This window comes from Solanum stenotomum, chromosome 1, assembly GCF_019186545.1.
Source record: "Solanum stenotomum isolate F172 chromosome 1, ASM1918654v1, whole genome shotgun sequence".
Taxonomy (NCBI): domain Eukaryota; kingdom Viridiplantae; phylum Streptophyta; class Magnoliopsida; order Solanales; family Solanaceae; genus Solanum; species Solanum stenotomum.
In genome coordinates this window covers 23355817-23378557 of record NC_064282.1, presented here as the reverse complement: position 1 = coordinate 23378557, position 22741 = coordinate 23355817, and the positions used below count along the sequence as shown (strand labels likewise).

At 32.2% G+C, this 22741-nt stretch overlaps 1 protein-coding gene and 1 pseudogene across 1 annotated transcript; both read right to left on the bottom strand.

The window, feature by feature from the left end:
• Positions 1–9044: 9044 nt before the first annotated feature.
• On the bottom strand, positions 9045–10602 carry LOC125853391 (geranylgeranyl diphosphate reductase, chloroplastic-like). The gene has a single exon (XM_049533071.1). The coding sequence runs from the start codon at positions 10541–10543 to the stop codon at positions 9179–9181; it is 1365 nt and encodes a 454-aa protein (XP_049389028.1). The 5' UTR covers positions 10544–10602; the 3' UTR covers positions 9045–9178.
• Positions 10603–15241: 4639 nt separating this feature from the next.
• Positions 15242–16567, bottom strand: LOC125865104 (geranylgeranyl diphosphate reductase, chloroplastic-like; annotated as a pseudogene).
• Between the last annotated feature and the right edge of the window lie 6174 nt (positions 16568–22741).

Genomic DNA, 22741 nt, shown 5'->3' with positions numbered 1-22741 from the left:
ACATGTGAATCACACTAGATACATATATCTGGAATATAATCTACATTCTGAAATAGGAGTATAGAGTGAGAGAGGCGAGCAAGATAGGAGAGAGATATTGTATTTCATATACGTGTGAATCCATTTGAATATAGTGTATCTGAAACAAATTAAACCTAATTTTGACCTCATGCATGTATTCGAGATACGTATATCTGGAGATCGAAATATGGCACGAATGTGAATTTGGAAACTCAGGGTAAAGCACATAATTATACCCTCTACTAGTGTGATTTATGTTGTTTTCCCATTTTTATTTCTTGTCTATGCGCTACTTATTTAATAAAAAATTGTAGGTCAAATACGCTATTTATGACCTAATTAGAAAACTTTTGACATATCTGATAGTATTTAATTCGTAAGACATAAGTTAGAAATGTTTTGTCTTTTTCAAAAAAAAATTTAGAAAACTAAGAGACATAATTTTGTGGATTCTGAAACAAACCTTATGTTTTGTATGACATTACGCGTGTCGTGTGAATTTTACTTCGTGATTATAATTGTTTGCCTTGTAAGGTATAATTTGTATCTTGTAAGGTTTTTTCTTTTTAGATGTAGATATTTTCGATCGCTTTTTTATTACTTAAAAGGGGAATAACAGTTTTAGTCGCTATATTATTGTATAATTCCAATTTTAGTCCATGTGTTATTTGACTATGCATATATAACCTTCAATTATTTAAAGTATGCGGTTTTGGTCCTTGAAGTTAATAAAATTTAACTATTTAACTAAATAATTATTTTGAAAATATATAAAATAAAATAACGAGTTAGTAATTCTAAATGTTTGAAGAATTATGTATATATATATATATATATATATATATATATATATATAAAATTAGACTGATTATTTTAAATATATAAATTGATCTCAATTGCTTCTTTATTTGCTCTGCTTTTTATTCATTAGCAACTCGTTCTTTCTCTCCTTTTTAACAATAATTAATCAAGGTCAAATACGATTACCTTGGAAAGGTTTTAGTAGGTGGACTGGCTCCTTAGGGCCATCAATGGTGTCCTAACAACTTTCGGTCTTTAAAAAATTTAACATTTTTTATTTATTACTAATAGTATACCTTTCATTCATAACCAAACAATGTACAAGTATAGCATCAGCAGCCTAGACAAGTTGCTCCTACATACAGTGGCGGAGCCAAAATTTTCGTGGAGGGGTTCAACATATAAATAAGTAAATAAAAAAATGAAGCAAAATGGTTATTGGGGAAGAAAAAAATTATTCTTAATCCGTTAAATTTAACTTGCCTTGTCATGCCGCGTTTAACGTTTCTTCCTACTTTTACGCTGCTTCATGGATTCTTTTTTTTTTTTAAATGTGATTTTTTTCTTTTATTTTTTATTATTTTACTTTATTTTGAATTTTTTAAATAAATTAAAAGTGTTCATTCAATCATATGTTACTTTAAAAATTGTTTAATACTATTTAAAAATGTGGCGGGGGGGGGGGGTGAGTTACTAATATTATAATGCATATTAAAAGGATAAATATATGGCATCGCCAATTTTTTGTTCATTTATTTATTTTATAAGATTTTCCATCGGTAAAAAAAAAGACGAATAAATCAAATAAATGTAGTTTACATCTCTCTAGAATAGAACTGAAAAAATGAGAAAGAAATATCATGAATAATCATGCCTTTCAAATTTATTCGCTCGATTAAGTTTAGTTTAACTTATCTTTAAAATATCTTTTCTCTATCTCAATTTCAAGTATAAGAACAATTGACAGTTTTTTAAAAAGTTCCTTTGTATTAGTATATAAAAAGAGAGTTACGTTAAACTAAAATGAGCAATAGAGATAAAAAGAATAGAATACAAAAAATGAAAATAATGTGCCTAATAAATTCAAACAAATGAATATTGAAAAGGAGAAATAACATTAAAAAAAAATGAAAAAATAAAGCTCCAACCCACAAATGTTGAGCCCATCTCAGCCTTGCTATTTGATTTTCCAAATGAAGAAAACAAAAAAAAATCAAGGAAAGTGTTGTTCGGTAGAATTGAACCCAAGACATCCAAGCGAATTCTCGAACCCCCTTTACCACTGAGCTAGCCTCAGACATGTGTTGAACAGTTCATTTTAATATATATACACATGAAAACAAAATTTAACCTTATATATACAATTTAATTTTCCGACAAAGGGGATTCGGGTGAACCCCTAACCTCCATGTAGATCCGCCCCTGCCTACATACCAACTAGTTTCACTAAGCTATTACAAAGCAAACAAGAAACTTATGTATCGATCTTCATAAGGGATATGTTGCCAGTCTCTGTAGGCACTCCTTCCATGTTGTAATGTTCCTTTCTTTAATGTATAAGTGCAACCTTATATCTCTAATCATCATTTCAGAATAGAAAGGTGGCTTTTGAAATCGAATACAATTTCTAGCTTACCATATCATATTCACAATCAAAGCAAGAACACAACTTGTCATCTCAATTGGACCATCTTTTCTTCATACAATGTGGCTCATCCACTTCACTTCATTCTCATAATCTAATATTTATTTGTTATGCCCTAGCCAGTTTAGCCTACAACTCCATATACTCAAAGAACAAATGAGAGAAATTAAGCTTCCAAGTGTTGTCCACAAAATTAAAAACAAAATCAGGAAGGACATCATATCGATCCCAAACTTCTACAATCTCTCAATTGTTGCAAATCGTCTTTGTATAGCCAATCATAGTATAAATTTATATCTAAGATGTATTCTTGGATGTAAGGTAAGATGTCTCCAGTTAACTTTGGGATGAACAGACAGTAAAGTTATATATATCTCATGGATTGAGAACTTATCACCAAGTTGATGGTGTATTGTCCCATGGCTATTCAACTTGTTTATCAATTGAACTCTAGATACCAACACCTTTCTCACCACCCAAGAAGTACTCTTGAGAATCTGGATTTGATGTAATAGTTATGTACCCATTGGATCCAAAGGCAATCCTTCTTTTTATTGATATCCCATAGGAATTTTAGGATGCAGGTGAGGGGAATTTTCACATATAACCACTAAAAAATAGCTTAATTATATTTTATAGCTATAGTTTGCTAATTACGATTCGTAACTACATGTTAGAGGGAGGAGAGAGACGACGGTATTGGGAGAGGGAGGAGAGAGGCGAACGATATTTGGAGAGGGAGGAGAGAGGCGAACGATATTGGGAGAGGGAGGAGAGAGGAGGCTGATTGTATATGTATATCTGTCAAAATAATTGTATATATGTAACGGGTATACATATGTATTTGTATATTTGGCGAGCAAGATTGGAAAAGAGAGGAGAGATGTGAGCAAGATCGGAAGAGGACGGAGAGAGGCGAGCAATCTGTCAAATAATTGTATATATGTAACTGATATTCATATATATTTGTATCTCTGGCAAGTGTGTTTGGAGAGGGAGGAGAGAGGCGAGCGAGATTGGGAGAGGGATGAGAAAGGCAAACGAGAGAGCGCAAAGAGTGGTTTGCAATAATAACACAGAGACTAAAACTAAAATTATGTAATAATACAGGAATTAAAATCATAATCCCCCTATTTAAAATAACAAAAGATAAAAATTAATAACCACAAATTTAAGAGACAAAAATTTACACCCATCATTTTTTTTTAGGGATATTCGTGTGAATAGTCCCTTTTATTGAGCGTTTGAGAGAATTTTTTAGCAATAACTTTAAAAAAAGAAAAATTGTATAAAATAATAAACTATTAATTCAAATTAAATGCTATAATCATAGTTTGATTTAATTGTAACCCGTAGCAAACAGTTGTCATTCGCCTCTCTCCCTAGGTTTCTCGCTCGCCAGTCTCTCCCTCGCCTCTCTCACTTTTATACAAGCACAAATGTATAAAATGTGTTTGTGTTTGTATAAAGCGAGAGAAAACTATATATACAAATACGAATACATATATTTTCGTCCTTTACACTTATAATTATACAAATACAGATCTTTTCCTGTCCATTTCTCTTTTGCCTTTCTCGCTTTATACAAACATGTATTATACAAATTACAATGTATAATTTGTGTTGTATAAAGCGAGAGAGAAAGAGAGATTTGATATACAAATGTTTTATTTCGATTCATTTGTATATAAATTCAAATTTTATGCAGCTATACAAACACATAAAATTGAATTGAGAAGGCTGCCAATGATTTATACAAACGAGAGGCTGTTATCGATTTATACAAATGGGCTTCCAGCGAAATTATACAAATCTGAACTCCTGCCAGCGAGTTATACATTTTGATGCTCCATAGCAAACATAAAGTTTGTTATGGAGCGCAATTATACAAACTATAACTATAACATACAAATATGATTTTTATGTTTGCTATATGTGAAAGTTGCTCAATAGAGAAAATTACATGGTTAACCAAACATATACTAGTTAATTAGTCAACATAGTTATAATTTTAGTTAATTACCATTTGTGACCAATATTCAGTGATAATTACATGGACTGGAGTTTCAAGATTGTATAATTCACGCATTTCTATAATTTAGAATTTGTATAATGTAATTTTGTATAACTGTTTAAAGTTCAGATGTTTGTGTTTGTATAAATTCGTTATTTCGAGTTTATACAAAAATAACTTAATTACACAAATATACCCACGAATTATACAAACTGACCTGTAAATTATACAAACAAGTCAACTTAAACTGCAGCTGCAATCTATAAATATGCAAACTATAGCTATGGAACATAATCAAATTTATTTTAGTAGCTATTTACGAAAATTCCTCCATATATATCACCAATATCAACATATACTATCTTCCTTAAACATTATTAAGATAGTTATAATTTTAGTTAATTACCATTTGTGACCAATATTCAGTGATAATTACATGGGCTGGGGTTTTGAGATTGTATAATTCACACATTTCTATAATTTGGAATTTGTATAATGTAATTTTGTATAACTGTTTAAAGTTCAGATGTTTGTATTTGTATAAATTCGTTATTTCGAGTTTATATAAAAATAACTCAATTACACAAACATACCCACGAATTATACAAACTGACTTGTAAATTATACAAACAAGACAACTTAAACTGCAGCTGCAATCTATAAATATGCAAACTATAGCTATGAAGCATAATCAAATTTATTTTAGTTGCTATTTCCGAAAATTCCCCCATATATATCACCAATATCAACATATACTATCTTCCTTAAACATTATTAAGATATTTTAAAAATAAATTCACGTGTTAATAAAAAAAAAGTGTACATTAATTACATTATGACACTTGTTAAGCAATTTTCATTTATTGTCAAAGTCAAAATTGACAAATTTTACCAGAAAAAGAAAAATTAACAAACAAAAAAAATGCAGTACTTAATTTAGTGACTGAATATGAACTTAATTGCGTAAGAACAATAAAAAGAGGGAGGTGGGTACATAGAAGTAAAATGCATGAACACAAGCTTTGTGGCATTTTATTTAAAGAAGATGAATAAAATTAGGCAGAAAATTGAGAATGTCAAGAATCAAAATAATGCTAATTCAATATCATTAAATAACTTAATCAGTTTTAGTCAACTGTCATATAATGTAGTTAATGTATATTTTTATTAACACATGAATTTATAAAAGATATTTTAATAATGTCTCAGGTAGATGATTTATATTGATGATAGTGATACATATACATAGGCAAATATAGAATTTAAATATTGTGGATGCTACTTTTTTTTTTTTATTATGTATAAAATATATCCATCATGATTCACGAATGATAAAGACTGAATAGAAACGATGATTTGATTAGTTAATTATTAATTAATACAATTAGGACTTTTATTTATTGATAGACAAATAAATTTAATTATAATTATGTTTTTTCAACCATGATTTAATTATATTCTTGAATAAAATTTCAAAAAAGATGATCCTGAAAGAGCTTCCCCATTTAGAAATTTGCTTCAAAATAGCTTATTAATTATACATTGTGTTTGACTGTATTAATTTACTTTTATTGTTCTTGGATTAATTTTTTCATATTAATTATCTAATTATAGGACAATTATTTCCAATCAAAAGGTTCAAATTTTAAGTATATATGAATATTTCAAAACGTTATTGATCGTCAAGTTATTTAAGTTTTTCAAAAGTCGATAAAAGATATTGATTAAATTATATACTTGTATATGATTGATTACGTATTATTAAAAAAAAAAGGTACATTAAGGGTCTGTTTTGAAAGCCACCTGATAATTGAAATTGGTGTAATTACTAGGGTAGTAATTACCAGCCTAGTAACTATACTGACTTGTTTGGTTGCCAGAGTGTAATTACACATGTCATGTTTGGATGCCACAGTGTAATTACACATGTTCTGTTTGGATGCACAATTGCAATCATAATATTATATTAAATTTTAAAAATAAAAATTAATTATTAAAATTTATACTACACAAATAAGAAACTTTATAAATGACATTAAATTAAGTATTTAAGATATATATTCTTTTTTGAAAATATATTAATTAATAAACACATATTCTTTAACTAATGCTATGAAAAAATAATTGATTTATATTTTTTCAAATTAATATATTTCAATTGAATTGATCATAAAAACTAAAAGTATGAAGTTTCTACGAACATCGTGAAATGCATGCTTGATAAAAAGATTAATATATAAATAAAATGTCATAAATTATTAAATATTTGACAAAAAGATAATCTATCAAGTCTAATTAAAAAATGACGTGCAATGTGAATTCAATATTACTAGAACAAATGATACTGAAAATATAACATAAGTTATAAATTCAAAACAAAAAAGTTAACATAATACTCTTATAGCAAATTTCAACATAGCCTACATAAATATGATTTTTTTTTAAAAAAACGTAAGTCTATAACTTTACGTAACAATAAATTGTATTTTAATTTAAAAATTAGAATACTAATAAAATTATGCTAATGAGAAAATAAGCATGACATAAAGAAATAAATAGTACGAAAAAATTGCATAGAATCACATAAAGTAAGGTTGAGAATAAGAAGAAATGAAATATAATAATATAAAATAAAAAACAAACTTTTAGAATAATAAAAATTAAAAAAAGAACTTAAAATAATAGAAGTAAAAAAAAATTAAAAATAGAAATAATAAAAAAAAATTAAAAAGTAATCAGCTGATAATTACACCATGTAATTACCAGCAATTCACAGTCTCGTGAATTGTAGAGTGTAATTACCCCTGTCAATTATACCAATTAACTGCTGACCAAGTAATTACATGTCCAACTAAACATGACAGACAATGTAATTACACTCAATTACATCAAATTCAATTACCAGGCTGTCCTTCCAAACAGACCCTAAGTAAAATCAATTCAAATTATTATTGAAGAAATTGTTCATAAAGTAAACCAAATGTAAATTGAATATTAATATAATAAAATTTAAAATAGAAGAAGAAGAGAGATACTCTATTTAATTTAGGGGAAAGGTTAAAAATGCCCTTAACGTATTCCAAATGGTTCAAAAATGCCCTTCATCCACCTTCTGATTCAAAAATGCCTTCAACGTTTTTTTAAGGTTTAAAATTACCCCATTTAACAGCCTGCTGACATGGCTAATGTGACATGCATTTTCTTTACACATTTCAAAATATTTGACCCACTTAGTCTAAAAGCCAATTTCGAAAAATCTGATCCGATAGGCTGATCGTTTTTGGGTCTTTTGTTTCCATTAGCTCTAGTTTTCTTCTTTCTTCTCCTTCAATTCATCTGTTCTCCATTCTTTAGTTAATTGCAAGAAGAAAAAGATCGAAGAATTACAATGTTTGGAACAATCAATTTCTTCTCTATGTTTTTGCACATGGCTGCACTACAAACTTGATTTTGATAAATATCGGATGGAGATTCTGCAGGTTTTCTAGTTCTATTGTAAGCAAGTTCTTGAATTCAACTTGTTTGGCATATATTGAAGAAACTATCTTGAAACTTTAGTCGTTTAGAATTCAAATTCCTCATTAGAAACTTGAATGGAGGGCATCATGGTAAGGCAGAGCTACAGCTAGCAGAGGATTTCAAGCATATAGCCTTTGAAATGTTTGTATCGGATATCAGCAAAGACTTAGCTTATTTCTATAATAAGATAGTTGAAGTTGTTAACAATGCAAGAAGTTGTTATGTTGATGGCTCTATAGACAAGTACAATAATCATGAATTTGCCTTAATGATGCCTATCGAGCTCAGCACAACGGATAGGTATAACAAAATCAGAACCACCAGACACCATCTTGGAAAAGGTTGGCGTTATCCATCCTCGGCGGCTACAACAAAAAAGGGCTGAGAATCCTGCTAAAATGGAGTTCAAGGATATGTTAGGTTAATATGTAAACGGGTTTGTGGGTGGGTTTGAGTTTTTGTAGCATAGATGGGTCGGATCGTTGGGCTGGATTTTAAAAAATTAGGTGGAACAATAAGATGAAGCCATTTGTCCAATTTAATGACTCATCATTTGCCATTACAGAGGCTGTTAAAAAAGGGCAATCTTAAACCTTAAAAAAACGTTGAGGGCATTTATAAACTTAAAGGTGAAAGGAGGGCATTTTTGAACCATTTGAGATATGTTATGGACATTTTTAACCCTTTTCTCTTTAATTTATAATCAAAATTAAATATTTCCTTACCATAGATTAAGACAAGAGGAAATAAGGTGTAATGAAAACACATACATAGAGTCTAGCTTGGTTACCCATACAACAAGTGACATAATAGTAAACATAANGAGATACTTTGACTCGGTACGAAATTTACGAAAATTTTTTTTTTTTTAAAACTTGTGGTCCAAAATGAATGATATAAATTTGTGTGGCTGTAAATCATTTCATTAAGGGTAAAATAGACATTTTATAGTTAAATTGTTACTTAATATAGAAATGTCTCATTCTTTTTAAGACTGACCAAAAAGGAAATAAGTCATATAAATTGGAACAGAGGGAGTATTTCCTTACCATAGATTAAGACAAGAGGAAATAAGAAGTAATGAAAACACATACATAGAGTCTAGCTTGGTTACACATACAACAAATGACATAATAGTAAACATAAACCAAATTGAAACATTTGACTACTAAGATAACCTATACTCTTGAAAGAATTTTTTGGGCAGATGCTTCCACTTCTCTCCCCATAATGTTACACCTAACCAAACTTGAAATTGTGTTCATCACCATTTTAGCATCTTCCCACCTATTCCCACTAGCTAAATTCTTATACAAATAGCTATCAAATGTCATCCTTTGCACATATTCATCTCCACACAACTCCACCAATGCCTCCCTTGCTGCATTATTACCATAAAACACTTTTTGCAACACATCCAAGAACTTGAATGTAGTAAAATACTTGTCATCCCATTTCCTTAAATATTCCCTTTTCAAGTCGTCTTCATTGATCATGTTCTCTCCACCCTCTGAAGCCTTCACGATTGCTTCCCCACAAATTCTTCCGCTTTTCGCCGCAAAATATATTCCTTCGCCCGAACATTTTGTTACGTATCCAGCTGCGTCCCCTACTAGAGCGATACGTCCGCGGACCCTAACCGCGCGCGGATGCTCTGGTATGGGATGAGCTTCTACTTTGATCACTTTCCCGCCTTCGATTTTTGGTTTGACTCGTGCTCTAATAGCGTGTTGAAGTGATTTGATATCGGATTTTGAGCAGACCGTCCCCGTCCCCACTGCCACGTGGTCGCATTTAGGGAAAACCCAAGCGTAAAAATCGGGTGACACGTCATTCCCTATGTACATCTCAGCTAAATTTTCGTAATACCCCATTTTGTCCTCGGGTAATTTGATCCTCTCTTGGAAAGCAATGGCAGTAGTGTAATTTCCAGCTTTGATCGATTTAGCTACACGGCTATTGGCTCCGTCGGCGCCGATGATGACATCGACGGCGAGCTGATGCTGGCAGTTATCCATGGTGTAGTGAATGACGTACGGCTCGCGTGAGGATGTGGGGACCACGATGTTGGTGACCAGTGCTTTGAGAAGAGTGGCGCCGCTAGATTCAGCCCGCTGCCGGAGGAATGAATCGAGCACTTCTCGCCGGAGCATTGCGATGAATTCATGGGGTTTTAAGGTTTTACCGAAATCAACGACGAGATTTGACGGAGAAACGATTCGCATCTGAGTGACGCGGCGATCGATGAGATTTAAAGGTATTGAGAATTCGTCGAGCATGCATAGTGGAATGGCGCCGCCGCATGGCTTGGCTGTAGCTGGACTTCGTTCAAAGAGGAAAGTTTCGATTCCGCCAGTGGCTAGAGCTTCTGCAGCTGAAGACCCAGCTGGACCGCCGCCGATTACAGCTACTCGAAGCTTGCAGACGACTGGATTTCTGGGTTTTTGTTTGAAATGATGGGCTTGGTTTTGTGGGTTTTGGATCTTGAGTGGAAATGGAAGACATCGAAGAGGGTGAAGATGAAGGTATGTTTGGGCGGCCATTGCTGATAAAAAAGGGTTTTTTTAGAAGGTTTGAGATTTGGCAATGGTGGTAGGTTAGCTATAGTGATATTATATAAACTAATTAAAAGATAGGCCAAGTATTTGTATCGCTTTGTATTCTGGATCCTTTTACTTACACATTTGTTATCTGGACCATTAAACTAAATAAAATATAATGTAACAAATTTCTCTGATCATTGACCAAGCTTATGTGACATTAAAATGTCTGAGTTGACAAATATGTGTAACTACACACTCTTTTAAGTGAGTGAATAACATTTTTGGGTTAAAAAATATTAAAATTATAAAAGAAATAATTTTTTAAAAAACAATTAATTAAAAAATTCCTTCTTCTTCTTCACCCACTATGCGGTCCTTTTCAACCATTTTCATCTCATACCCACCTCTTTTTTCTTCTTCTCCACAATCTATTAACATCAATTTATCAGATCTTGGGCACATCTTGAGTCTACTGATTAACTGCGGAGGGAAAAAGCGGCGCTGGTGGTGCACGCCAAAGACCACTGCTTCGTAATGGTGTGAGAGAGAAAGGCAGCACTGGTCAGTAAGAGGAGAACGAGGTGGGTGAGGGTGCGAGGTCATGGCGACGAAGAGGTTTCTCGGCCAGATCTAGTGGTGCGGTAGCTTAGGTTGTTGGTTTTGTGGAGGTTGGAGGAGGAAAGGAAAATGGTGATGGTGTGCGGCGGAGATGAAGTAGGTGAGGGAGAGAGTATATGCGATTTCGCCGACAAAAATAGCCATGACGACGATGATGGCTTCTCCGGTTGATTTTAGCCGTGAACAGTGAATGAGGAGAATGAGATGACACTAATAATTTTTACGTCTCTTTTAACATTTATTAAAAATTTTATATGAAGAGTATATGTTACCTTTTATTAAATAATTTTGTTTAATTAAATTATACATATGAAGAGTATGAAGAGTATATGTTACCTTTTATTAAAACATATTATATGGAGAATCAAAATTTGGTTACCTTTCATTTAAAATGGTGATGGTGTGCGGCGGAGATGAAGGTGAAAATGGTGATGGTGTTCGGCTAGATATGGTGCGTTGACTTAGGTTGTTGGTTTTGTGGAGGTTGGAGGAGGAAAGGAAAATGGTGATAATGTGCGGCGAAGATGAAGGCAGAAAAAATATGCGTGGTTTCGCCGGCAAAAATGGCGACGACTTGGGGGTGAAACAGTGGGAATTGGAGAAAATGTAATGGGTTTTACTTTAAAAAATATAATTAAATTTTTATTATTTTGCCTTTAATTAAACAATTTTGATAAATAATTTTAAAAAATTATGACATGACATTAACATATCTGATGTGAATATGACATGTCATTTATGTAAAGGAGAGTGAGCTACACACATGGTTGGAAGGGTTTAAAAGACTCATTTTGATTGAGTTTAAGAGTTCAATTAACAAATAATTAAATAGAAGGATTTATAATACAATCATATACAAGTATATGGATCCATCACACTATTTTGCCTTAATACTATAAAGAACTGAACTTTTGTTTATTTTAATGTTTGGGGTTTTAACTTTAGTGAGTTTGGTAGGTGAATATGGTGGACACAAAAGGTTTGCAATCTTGTAATTTACCACATGACTTTGAAGTAGAAAGTGGAAGAACAGCGCGTTGAAGAAAGTGCCATTTGAATTTTGATAACATTGAAGTAGGAAGTTTTAGATTTTATTTTATTTTACTTGATCTTAGAAATTTAAAAATTGATTTAATTTTTATTATATTTTTGAAAAAGAGAATTATTAAAAATATCACGAATTAGGTGTAAATTATTATTTTCGTCTCGAATTATTGACTATTTAAGAACATCTTTTTACTTGATATACAACTCCTCAGTCTTACAATATGAGTAAAATAGATCGATACGATCGTGCCAGCACGGGCCCAACATGTAAGTTGGTGCATATTTGAAATTTTTATTCAAAAAGATGAAATGATGTAAAGAAAATTCAAACTATTGAATAAACTCAGTTATACATGTATAATAAGCAATGTTATCTTTGATCAAATATACATATGATATGAGAAGCTAAGAGAATACTAATTTTCCTACTTAATTAGATGAACTGTAGGAAGAAATGATCAAACTTAAAGTGTAAATTTTTTGAACGTGCTAAGAAGGAAAAACGTTTGCTGCCAAAATATTCAGAAATCGTCACCGGAAAAAAAGTACTAAACTCCCATCCAAATATTAAATATAAGTTCTCCATAAATAAATAAAAAGTGAAGAAAATTGACGCGTTTAGATTTAGATTAATAAAGAAACAATCTAACATCAACGATATTCGTGGTTTCTATTTCCTCACCAATCGTGAAACATAGTCACAATTACCGTTCTGCCTTTGCTATAATGAATCTTCTCAATGATGTTAGCACTATCATTAGCACTTACAACTTTCACACCCTTGTAGTTCTCTTCATTAAATATGCACATAAAAGAATTAGAAATAAAAGTACAAAATTTTCAGAAACAATATTCAAAAATCCACTGGGATGTGCAAACCTCGGCAACCCAAATCTTGCTAACTTTCACTTTCATACTCAGCTCCAAGATCGAAGTGTCTTACGCACCAATGCATGTATTCCTTAAAGTACCATGTATTTAAGAAATATTGTTATGAAATAAACTATGACATCTTATTTCCTCAATTGAGTAGATATTCAAGGCAAATGTTTAATTAGCAACTAATACCACATTAAAGAGAACAAAAATGGTCTTCTCCATGAAATTATTGTTACACAAGATAGAGGAAACTCTTTTAGTCTCAAGTCCATGTCACATGCTGGGCAAATTAACTTGCAACACTCTTATCTCCTTTTCATGTTGAAAGTAATCAAATTTTGTTTTGTTCATCTAAATGGGGTTATGAGACTTAATTATGAGTTCGAATTATATATGTGAGTCATTGTATAACAATAGAGTATATATGATTAGTCATTTTCATAACGAAAGTATATTAATTTTCTAAATGATAAAGTTATATAATTGGTATATCAGGCCATTTCCCTTTTGATAATAAGAGCTAGCAGATGACTTAGATCATACAACATATATACAAAAAAAACTATGCCTCGTTCTGAAACAAATAAGTATTATAGAAGGAGGATTAACCTGAAGCCTGAGAGTCATTATCAACAGCACATATGTCATGTAGAGGGTTGTTATCATAAGAATAAGCAGAGAACAAAAGTAATGACTCTATTGATGATTCGAACTCATCATTTTTAGGAATATATTTGAGATAGATGGTGCTTACCATCCGAGTAACCCCTAAAACCACGGTGTATTGGTACCTAAAATCACGGTGTCAGCGAACTACTCAAAGACAGTAAAGTACACTAGAATTTGTTTGTGTAGAATAAAAAGAAGTTAAGAGAATTTGTTGTTTAAAAAGTGTGAGAAATCCCTCTATTTATAGATAACAAAGGATGATATGAACATGAGTTTATTGTGCTTTATCGGAAAGGTCACAACTCTTTGAAAAAGTCACAACCTTTCCCAAAAGTCACAACCCTTCAAAAAGTCGCAACTCGTCGAAAAAGTTACAACCCTTCGAAAAAATCACGACCCTTTATTTTTTATTCACACCTTTTAAAACCAAACAATTTCAACTATGTAACTTCAAAGTATGAACTCCAATATTTTACTGGACTCTAGGAAACTATCCTTTTATGGAGTTCTAGTCTAGTTGTATAAGTTCGAGTTATGGGACATAATTCTGGAGTTTCACTCGTAAAGTTGAAAACTTTTATATATAGACTAAAATTATATTAAATTAGTATTAGTTAGTGATTCGAACTTAGTGATATATTGTTGACACCAATTCTATATTATTTCTTTGTGGACCAAGGAGAAAAGGGGCTTGGCGGAAAAAGGAGTGTACCATGAGAGAAGCAAGATGGTTAACCTCTTTCAAATGTATACAACATGAAATTTAGCAATGTAATTGGACTTTCATGTCGATTCGAATGAATCATTTTCTTTCCTGCCCAGTAATTTCAATCCAAGTCGAAATAGAAAAAGCCACAAGCAACACTAGGCTTGATCGCCGATTGAACATTATGCAGGATATTCATTCCTTACTCAATAATAAAAATTTAACACATTTTCAGACTATTATAGAAGACACTGCTAACTTGACAGACAAAGTTACAGGGAGTCGTCCAACAAAGTGGCTGATTACCTTGCAAGATGTTCCACAACATTGGACCAATCTATATTAAATCACATATTTGATCAAATTCCAGCAAGTGCTAAAGGTTCTTATCTTATATGCTTAGCATATATTAGGATTATTAGAATGTAGTCTTATTACGTAATGAAAAGGCGTACATGTAGATAGACTTATTGGTTACACATGCAACAATGACATACTAACAAACATGACCAAGTAAAATATGCCCTTTTAACTTGTCTCATTAATTCATATTTATGCTTTCCAACTTTAGGTGTGTACAATTAGACATTTAAATTTGTATAAAGTTGAATAAATAAATACATACGTGGCATCCTATGTGTGTTATGTCACATGAGATTCATGTGTTTACTTGTTTAATCTTATACAAGTTTAAGTGTGTACTTATACACATCAAAAGTTGAAGGATATATATAAATGTGAAATGAGACCAAATTAAATGACACATTTATGTATTATACCTAAAATATCCGCGAGAGAATCGTTTGGGCAGATCCATCCATTTCTCGCCCTAGAAAATTACACCTGACCAAACTTGAAATTGTGTTTATGGCAATTTTAGCATCTTCCCACCTATTCCCACGAGCTAATTTCTTATAGAAGTAGCTATCAAATGTTTCATCTCCACACAACTCCACCAATGCTTCCCTTGCTGCATTGCTACCATAAAACACTTTTTCCAACAAATTCAAGAACTTGAATGTAATAAAATACTTGTCATCCCACTTTCTTAAATATTCCCTCTTTAGATCATCTTCATTGATCATGTTTTCTCCGCCTGACGCCTTCACTATTGCTTCCCCACACATTCTTCCACTTTTTGCTGCAAAATATATTCCTTCCCCTGAGGAGTTTGTCACGTATCCTGCTGCATCCCCTACCAGAGCAACCTGTCCACGAACCCGAATAGGACGCGGATGTTGCGGTATTGGATGAGCCTCTACTTTAATCACTTCTCCGCCTTTGATCCTTGATTTGACTCGTGCTTTGATACCATGTTGAAATGATTTGATATAAGGTTTTGAGCCTATCGTGCCTGTCCCCACTGCCACGTGGTCGCATTTGGGAAATACCCACGCGTAAAAATCGGGTGACACGTCATTTCCTATGTACATCTAAGCCAAGTTTTCGTAATAGCCCATTTTGTCCTCGGGTAATTTGATCCTCTCTTGGTAAGCAATGGCAGTAGTGTAATTTCCAGCATTGATCGATTTAGCTACACGGCTATTGGCTCCATCGGCGCCGATGATTACATCGACGGCGAGCTGATGCTGGCAGTTATCCATGGTGTAGTGAATATGACGTACGGCTCTCGTGTGGATGTGGGGACCACGAGGTTGGTGACAAGGGCTTTGAGAAGAGTGGCGCCGCTAGATTCAGCCTGCTGCCGGAGGAATGAATCGAGCACTTCTCGCCGGAGGATGGCGACGAATTCGTGGGGTTTAAGGGTTTTGCTGAGATCGGCGACGATGTTTGAAGGAGAAATGATTCTCATCTGAGTGACACGACGATCAATGAGGTGGGAAGGTATTGAGAACTCGCTGAGCATGCATAGTGGAATGGCGCCGCCGCATGGCTTGGCTGCGTTCAAAGAGGAAAGTTTCGACTCCACCGGTCGCAAGAGCTTCTGCAGCTGACGACCCAGCTGGGCCGCCGCCAATAACAGCTGCTCGAAGTTTAGAGACAACTAGATTTCTTTTCTCTCGTTTGAAAAGATGGCATTGCTTTTGTGGGTTGGGGTTTTTGATCAGTTGAAGAGGGTGAAGAAGGGATATTTGGCTGGTCATTTCTAATAAATAAAAAGGATTGCATAATAAATAAACACCAGCATTAACTTGATTTCAATTGAAACTTATGAACTTTAATTTTGGATATGTACAAGTATATATTTAAACTTGTATAAAATTAAACAAATAGACACATTCATCATACATGACAATTGACACCCTACATAACAATTATGTGTACTACGTGACATCCTACATGTATTATGTCACGTACAATATGTGTGTCTACTTGTTTAATTTTATACAAGTTTAAGTGTCTACTCATGCACACCAAAAATTGGAGAGCATAAATACCAATTGAATTCAAGTTAAGAGTCATGCTTATGTATTATGCCAAAAAATAATGAGTATATTAGTTGTGTCTTAGTAGTATTTTGTATGGTACATTTTTTTAGTTGACATAATACATAAATATATCCTTTATTAACTTAACTTTAGTTGGCACATGTGCCCTTTAACTTTGGGTGTGCACAAAAATAGACACTTAAACTTGTATAAAATCGAACAAATAGACACATGCATTCTACGTGACATAATACACATAAGATTTCACGTAGGACACAAATTGCCAGATAGGACGTCACATATGACACATGTGTCTATTTGTTTAATTTTATACTAGTTAATGTGCCTATTTGTGCCCATCAAAAGTTGGAGGACATAAATGTCAACTGAAACCAAGTTAAATACTCCCTCCGTCCCATTTTATGTGAGGTACTTTGATTCGGCACGAAGTTTAAGAAAGAAAGGGAGACTTTTAAAACTTATGGTCTAAAATGAATGATAGAAATTTATGTGACTGAAAATCATTTCATTAAGGATAAAATGGATATTTTATAGTTAAACTGTTACTTTATATATAAATGTGTCATTCTTTTTGGACTGATTAAAAAGAAAAGTAAGTCATATAAATTGGGACAGAGGGAGTAACATATTTATATGACTTTTTAGTTTATGTACATTTGTTATACACTTTATCTACTATTGAGGTGTGCATTACTAATACCATAAATTTGTATTGAGGTGTGTATTATTTATACATGAAAATCCATTATGTCAATAATGCATGTAAGGTTGACAAATGGTTGGATTGTATCGAATTTGGATGAATTGAATATATATTGAGCAAAATGGGTTGAATTACAGATCGATCTATATAAAATATGAGCAAATATAAATTTAGTCAAATATAATTTTGATAAAATAATTCTAACCAAATTTAATCTCCTGCAGCCAAAATACATTAATATTTTCGCGCGCCCCACCTCCATCCTACTCCCACCCCACCCACAANCTACGTGACATAATACACATAGGATTTCACGTAGGACACAAATTGCCATATAGGACGTCACATATGACACATGTGTCTATTTGTTTAATTTTATACTAGTTAATGTGCCTATTTGTGCCCATCAAAAGTTGGAGGACATAAATGTCAACTGAAACCAAGTTAAATACTCCCTCCGTCCCATTTTATGTGAGGTACTTTGATTCGGCACGAAGGTTAAGAAAGAAAGAGAGACTTTTAAAACTTGTGGTCTAAAATGAATGATAGAAATTTATGTAACTGAAAATCATTTCATTAAGGATAAAATGAACATTTTATAGTTAAACTGTTACTTTATATATAAATGTGTCGTTCTTTTTGGGACTGATTAAAAAGAAAAGTAAGTCATATAAATTGAGACAGAGGAAGTAACATATTTATATGCCTTTTTAGTTTATGTACATTTGTTATACACTTTATCTACTATTGATGTGTGCATTACTAATACCATGAATTTGTATTGAGGTGTGTATTATTTATACATAAAAATCCATTATGTCAATAATGCATGTAAGATTGACAAATGGTTGGATTGTATTGAATTTGAATGAATTGAATATATATTGAGCAAAATGGGTTGAATTACAGATCGATCTATATAAAATATGAGCAAATATAAATTTAGTCAAATATAATTTTGATAAAATAATTCTAACCAAATTTAATCTCCTGCAGCCCAAAATACATTAATATTTTCGCGCGCCCCACCTCCACCCTACTCCCACCCCACCCACAAATTTTTTAAAAGAAAAAAAAATAGTTAATTTTTTTTACGCCCCGTCCCAACTTCCACCCTTCCCCATCGGGCCCCTTATCCCTACCCAATCCATAATTTTATTTTATTTTTAAAAAGTAAAAAATAATAATTAATTTTCTTTTGCCCTCCACCTGGACCCCCTACCCCACCTACCCTCAATTTTTTTAAATAAAAATAAAATATTTCAAAAAAAAAGTTAATTTTTTTCACATCCCCCACTTCCACCCTAGCCCCCACCTGGACCCCCTACAACCGCCCAGGGGCGGACTCACGTGTTGCCGAGGGGGTTCACCCGAACCCCCTAAAAAAAAAATTACACTGTATATATAAGGTGAATTTTTTGGATTTATGTGAATATATATATATTTTGAACCCCCTCAATGACTAGGTGAATGAGATAGCTCAGTGGCAGCTCCCTTCAAAGTTAAGCCTAACGTCCAGGGATCGAATCCCTTGGTTAGCGTTTTATTTTTTAGTTTTTTACTTTCAGTTTTTTTTTTTTGCTCCAGTTCCGATTTTAATGTTTTTTTTTTTTTTTAATAAAACGTGCTAAAATGTGGTGTTAAACCCAAAAAATTCAATGGTCCCAACTCTCATACTGCCATTCCTAAAAACTAATAACTTTTTCACTTTTCAAATCCCTAAATCACTTTCTTGTTCTTTCCCAACTCAAAACTCAAATGTTAAAATCATCTCCCATAATATTCTATTGTTGATTGTTTCATACTTGATACTTCATGCTTGAATCTCACATTCAATTCGAAATGAAAAATCAAAACTCATGCTTATTGCTTAAAAGGTAAAAGCCTTTTTCAATTAATGAAACCTTGTCGAATAGTATTGTAAACGTGCTTGAGAAGTATTAGCACTGACCTCTTTTTGGAGTTTGTAGTTAGCACTCTAGTCCTAGAGTGAGACATTACGAAGTGCTAATTTTTTTTTGTTCTAGTTAGCTCCATTTTTTGCTCTACTTAGCATCCTAGTTCTAGATTGACATATTGTAAAGGGCTAACTTTTTGTTTCACTGTAATCACTCATGTTAGTTTCGGATTTCTTGTAACGAAACTAACTTTTTGTACCTATAAACTATATACTACTACTTCCTTGAAATTTTATTTTGTTGGCTTATTTACACGTTTATACTTTTATTTTTCGAACCCCCTGAACGAAAATCTTGGGTCCGCCACTGCAACCGCCCCATCCACAATTTTTTTAAAAGAAAAAACGGAGAAGGATCTAAAATACCTCTTAAGTATTTGAATTAGTACAAAATTACCTTCCATCCATCTTTCGGTCTTAAATACCCTTGCCGTCCACCTATTGGCTCAAAAATACCCTTATGTCTAACGGACCATACTCATAAGATGGATGGAGGGCAATATTGTATCAAATCTTGTTTAAGGGTATTTTGGGCCCTTTTCCGTTCAATAATTTGAAATTACTTAATATATAAACTCACATGATTGCTTTATTTTGAACGGAAAAGGGCCTAAAATACCCTCGAAGTATTGAAAATGGTACATAACTACCCCTCATCCACTTATTGGCTCCCAAATACCCTCTCCATCCACCTATTGGTTCACAAATACCCTCCCCATCCACCTTTGAGTCCAATTTTAGCCACTTCATTAACGGAGCACCATTTAAAATAATTAAATAATCCTTTTAATTACGTGGCGCTCAACCATTGGTTGTAATTTAATTATTTAATATAATTTTAAACCCACCCATTTTTAACTAAACCCACCCGCCCCAATACAAAAAGAACCCTAAAACCTTCGTTCCCAAATTTACACTCCATTTCCCCAACTTATTAAAATTTTTAAAAAAAGGTTAGGCATCTACTCTCTACACCCCCCCCCCCCCCCCCCACCACTTCTTATCTCTTTCATTTTTTTTTGGTATTTGGATCTTTTCCACCATTTTAAATTTTATTTTTTTCAATTTATGACAAACAAGAGAGAGAAAAGGAGGAAAATACCGATGCATTCATATAGAAATAATTAGTTCAATAAAAGATGACTTGATTAAGCAAATATGTATGAATATCACATTTTTCTTTTGTGTGTACCCAAATTTCAAAATAAAAGAATAAAAATAATTATTTCTCTTATCCCCAGCCTCATCCCACCATATAAATAATACAAATTAAAAGAATACATAAACTTGTGAGCTCAATTCAAGTTTGAGTCCCAGATATCTTAATTAAGAATACGAGATTTAAAAAAGAGAATAAAAGAGAAAATGAACAAGACATTTGGATAATTGATAGAAAATTTTATATTAATAAAAATAATAATTTTTTTTAGATGAACAATCAGTCGGGGTGAGTATGAATTTTAGTTGGATCTTCATTTATGACTTGGGTTCCGTTATAATAAGTTGGGAGTTGATTAAAAATAGGCCAATGGGAAGATATCCTGAAATTTTTCAATATTATTTTCAAGTGTATCCGTCAAAAGATGAATCATATGTAGTTTTATAAAAAAAATAAAATTTAAAAAATATGATTTTTGTTATTTATTTGAGAAGAGTTTAAATTTGGACCAATCACATTAAGCAACTTACTAAATAAATATTTAATAATTCAACTTTAAGAAAGCTATTAAAATTAAGGGCAAATATGAGCCAAAGGATTAACATCAAATGTATTTTTTAGCCAAAAGGTGGACGACATGAATTTTTTAAGGCCGAAAGGTGGATGAATGGTAATTTTATACCAATTCAAATACTTAAAGGGCATTTTAGGCCTTTCTCTGAAAAAAAAAAATTCAAAAAAAAGTTAAATTTTTTTCATACACTCCCACCTCCACCCTAGCCCCTACCTAGACCCTCTACCCCCACCCTACCCCCTACCTGGACCCTCTACCCCCACCCTACCCTACCCACAATTTTTGTAAAAAAAAATCAAGGAAAAAAATATTTTTTTTAACCCCCCACCCCCACCCTACCCTCACCTGGATCCCTACCCCCACCAGCCCCAATTTTTTTTTTTCTTTTAAATTCAACAAATTAAAAAGAAGTTTAGTTTTCTTGTCCCTCGTCTCACCTCCACCTCCACAGTGCTTGTTTCTTTAAATAATAAATATATTTTTAGTGCAATTAGTGATTTTTACCGGAGCAAGTTTCACATATAACAAAAATAAAATTTCATATTTGTATGTTATAACTATAGTTTGCATAATTGCGTTCCATAGCAAATTTTATGTTTGTTATGGAGCTTTTGATTTGTATAATTCGCTACAAACATTCAATTTTATACAAATTGTTCAGTTTTGTATAAATTCATTTATACATTGTAATTTGTATATTAAAATATGTATTTGTATAATTATAAGTGTGTATATGACGAAAATATATGCATTTGTATTTGTATATACACCTTTCTCTTGCGTTATACAAACACAAATGCATTTTATATATTTTATATCGAAATGTATAAATGACTAATTGTATACCGAAAATGGCTAATTGTATACCAAATCAAATGGTAAAAAAAGGGGATGTTTGCTGCGAATTACAATTAAAATAAACTATGACTATAACATTTAATTTAAATTAATAGTTTGCTATTTCATACAATTTTCCCTTTTTATTATAAGTGAGTGATCTATGAGTTGGATTTTCACATTTTGCCTATTTTGTTCATATTTATATGAGCTTTTAAAATAGATCAGTTCATATTTACCTATGACTTATGAGTGATCCATTTAAGTAAACGGAAAAGGACCTAAAATATTCTTAAACTATTGAAAATAATATAAAATTACCCTTCGTCCATCTATTGGCCCCAAATACCCTTAACATGTACCTATAGATCCTCTACTACCCTTCTTTTTAACGGCCCATAATTTAAATCTAATAAATTAATTAATTAATGATGTGACACTCATCTATTGTTCACCCTATAATTAACCTAAACTAATTTAAAAATTCGCCCATTCACAAATCAAGCCACCCCGCCCCCCAAATCAAATTCCAATTAAAAATGGCTTCCCCTACAACAATTTTACAGAGTTAATATCTCAAAAGATCACTCAACTTATAGAATTTATCTGGTAAAATCATTGAACTTTGTTTTGTTTCA

Coding starts and splice junctions, on each gene's coding strand:
- LOC125853391 (XM_049533071.1), bottom strand. CDS start 10,543: ATGGCCGCCCAAACATACCTTCATCTTCACCCTCTTCGATGTCTTCCA.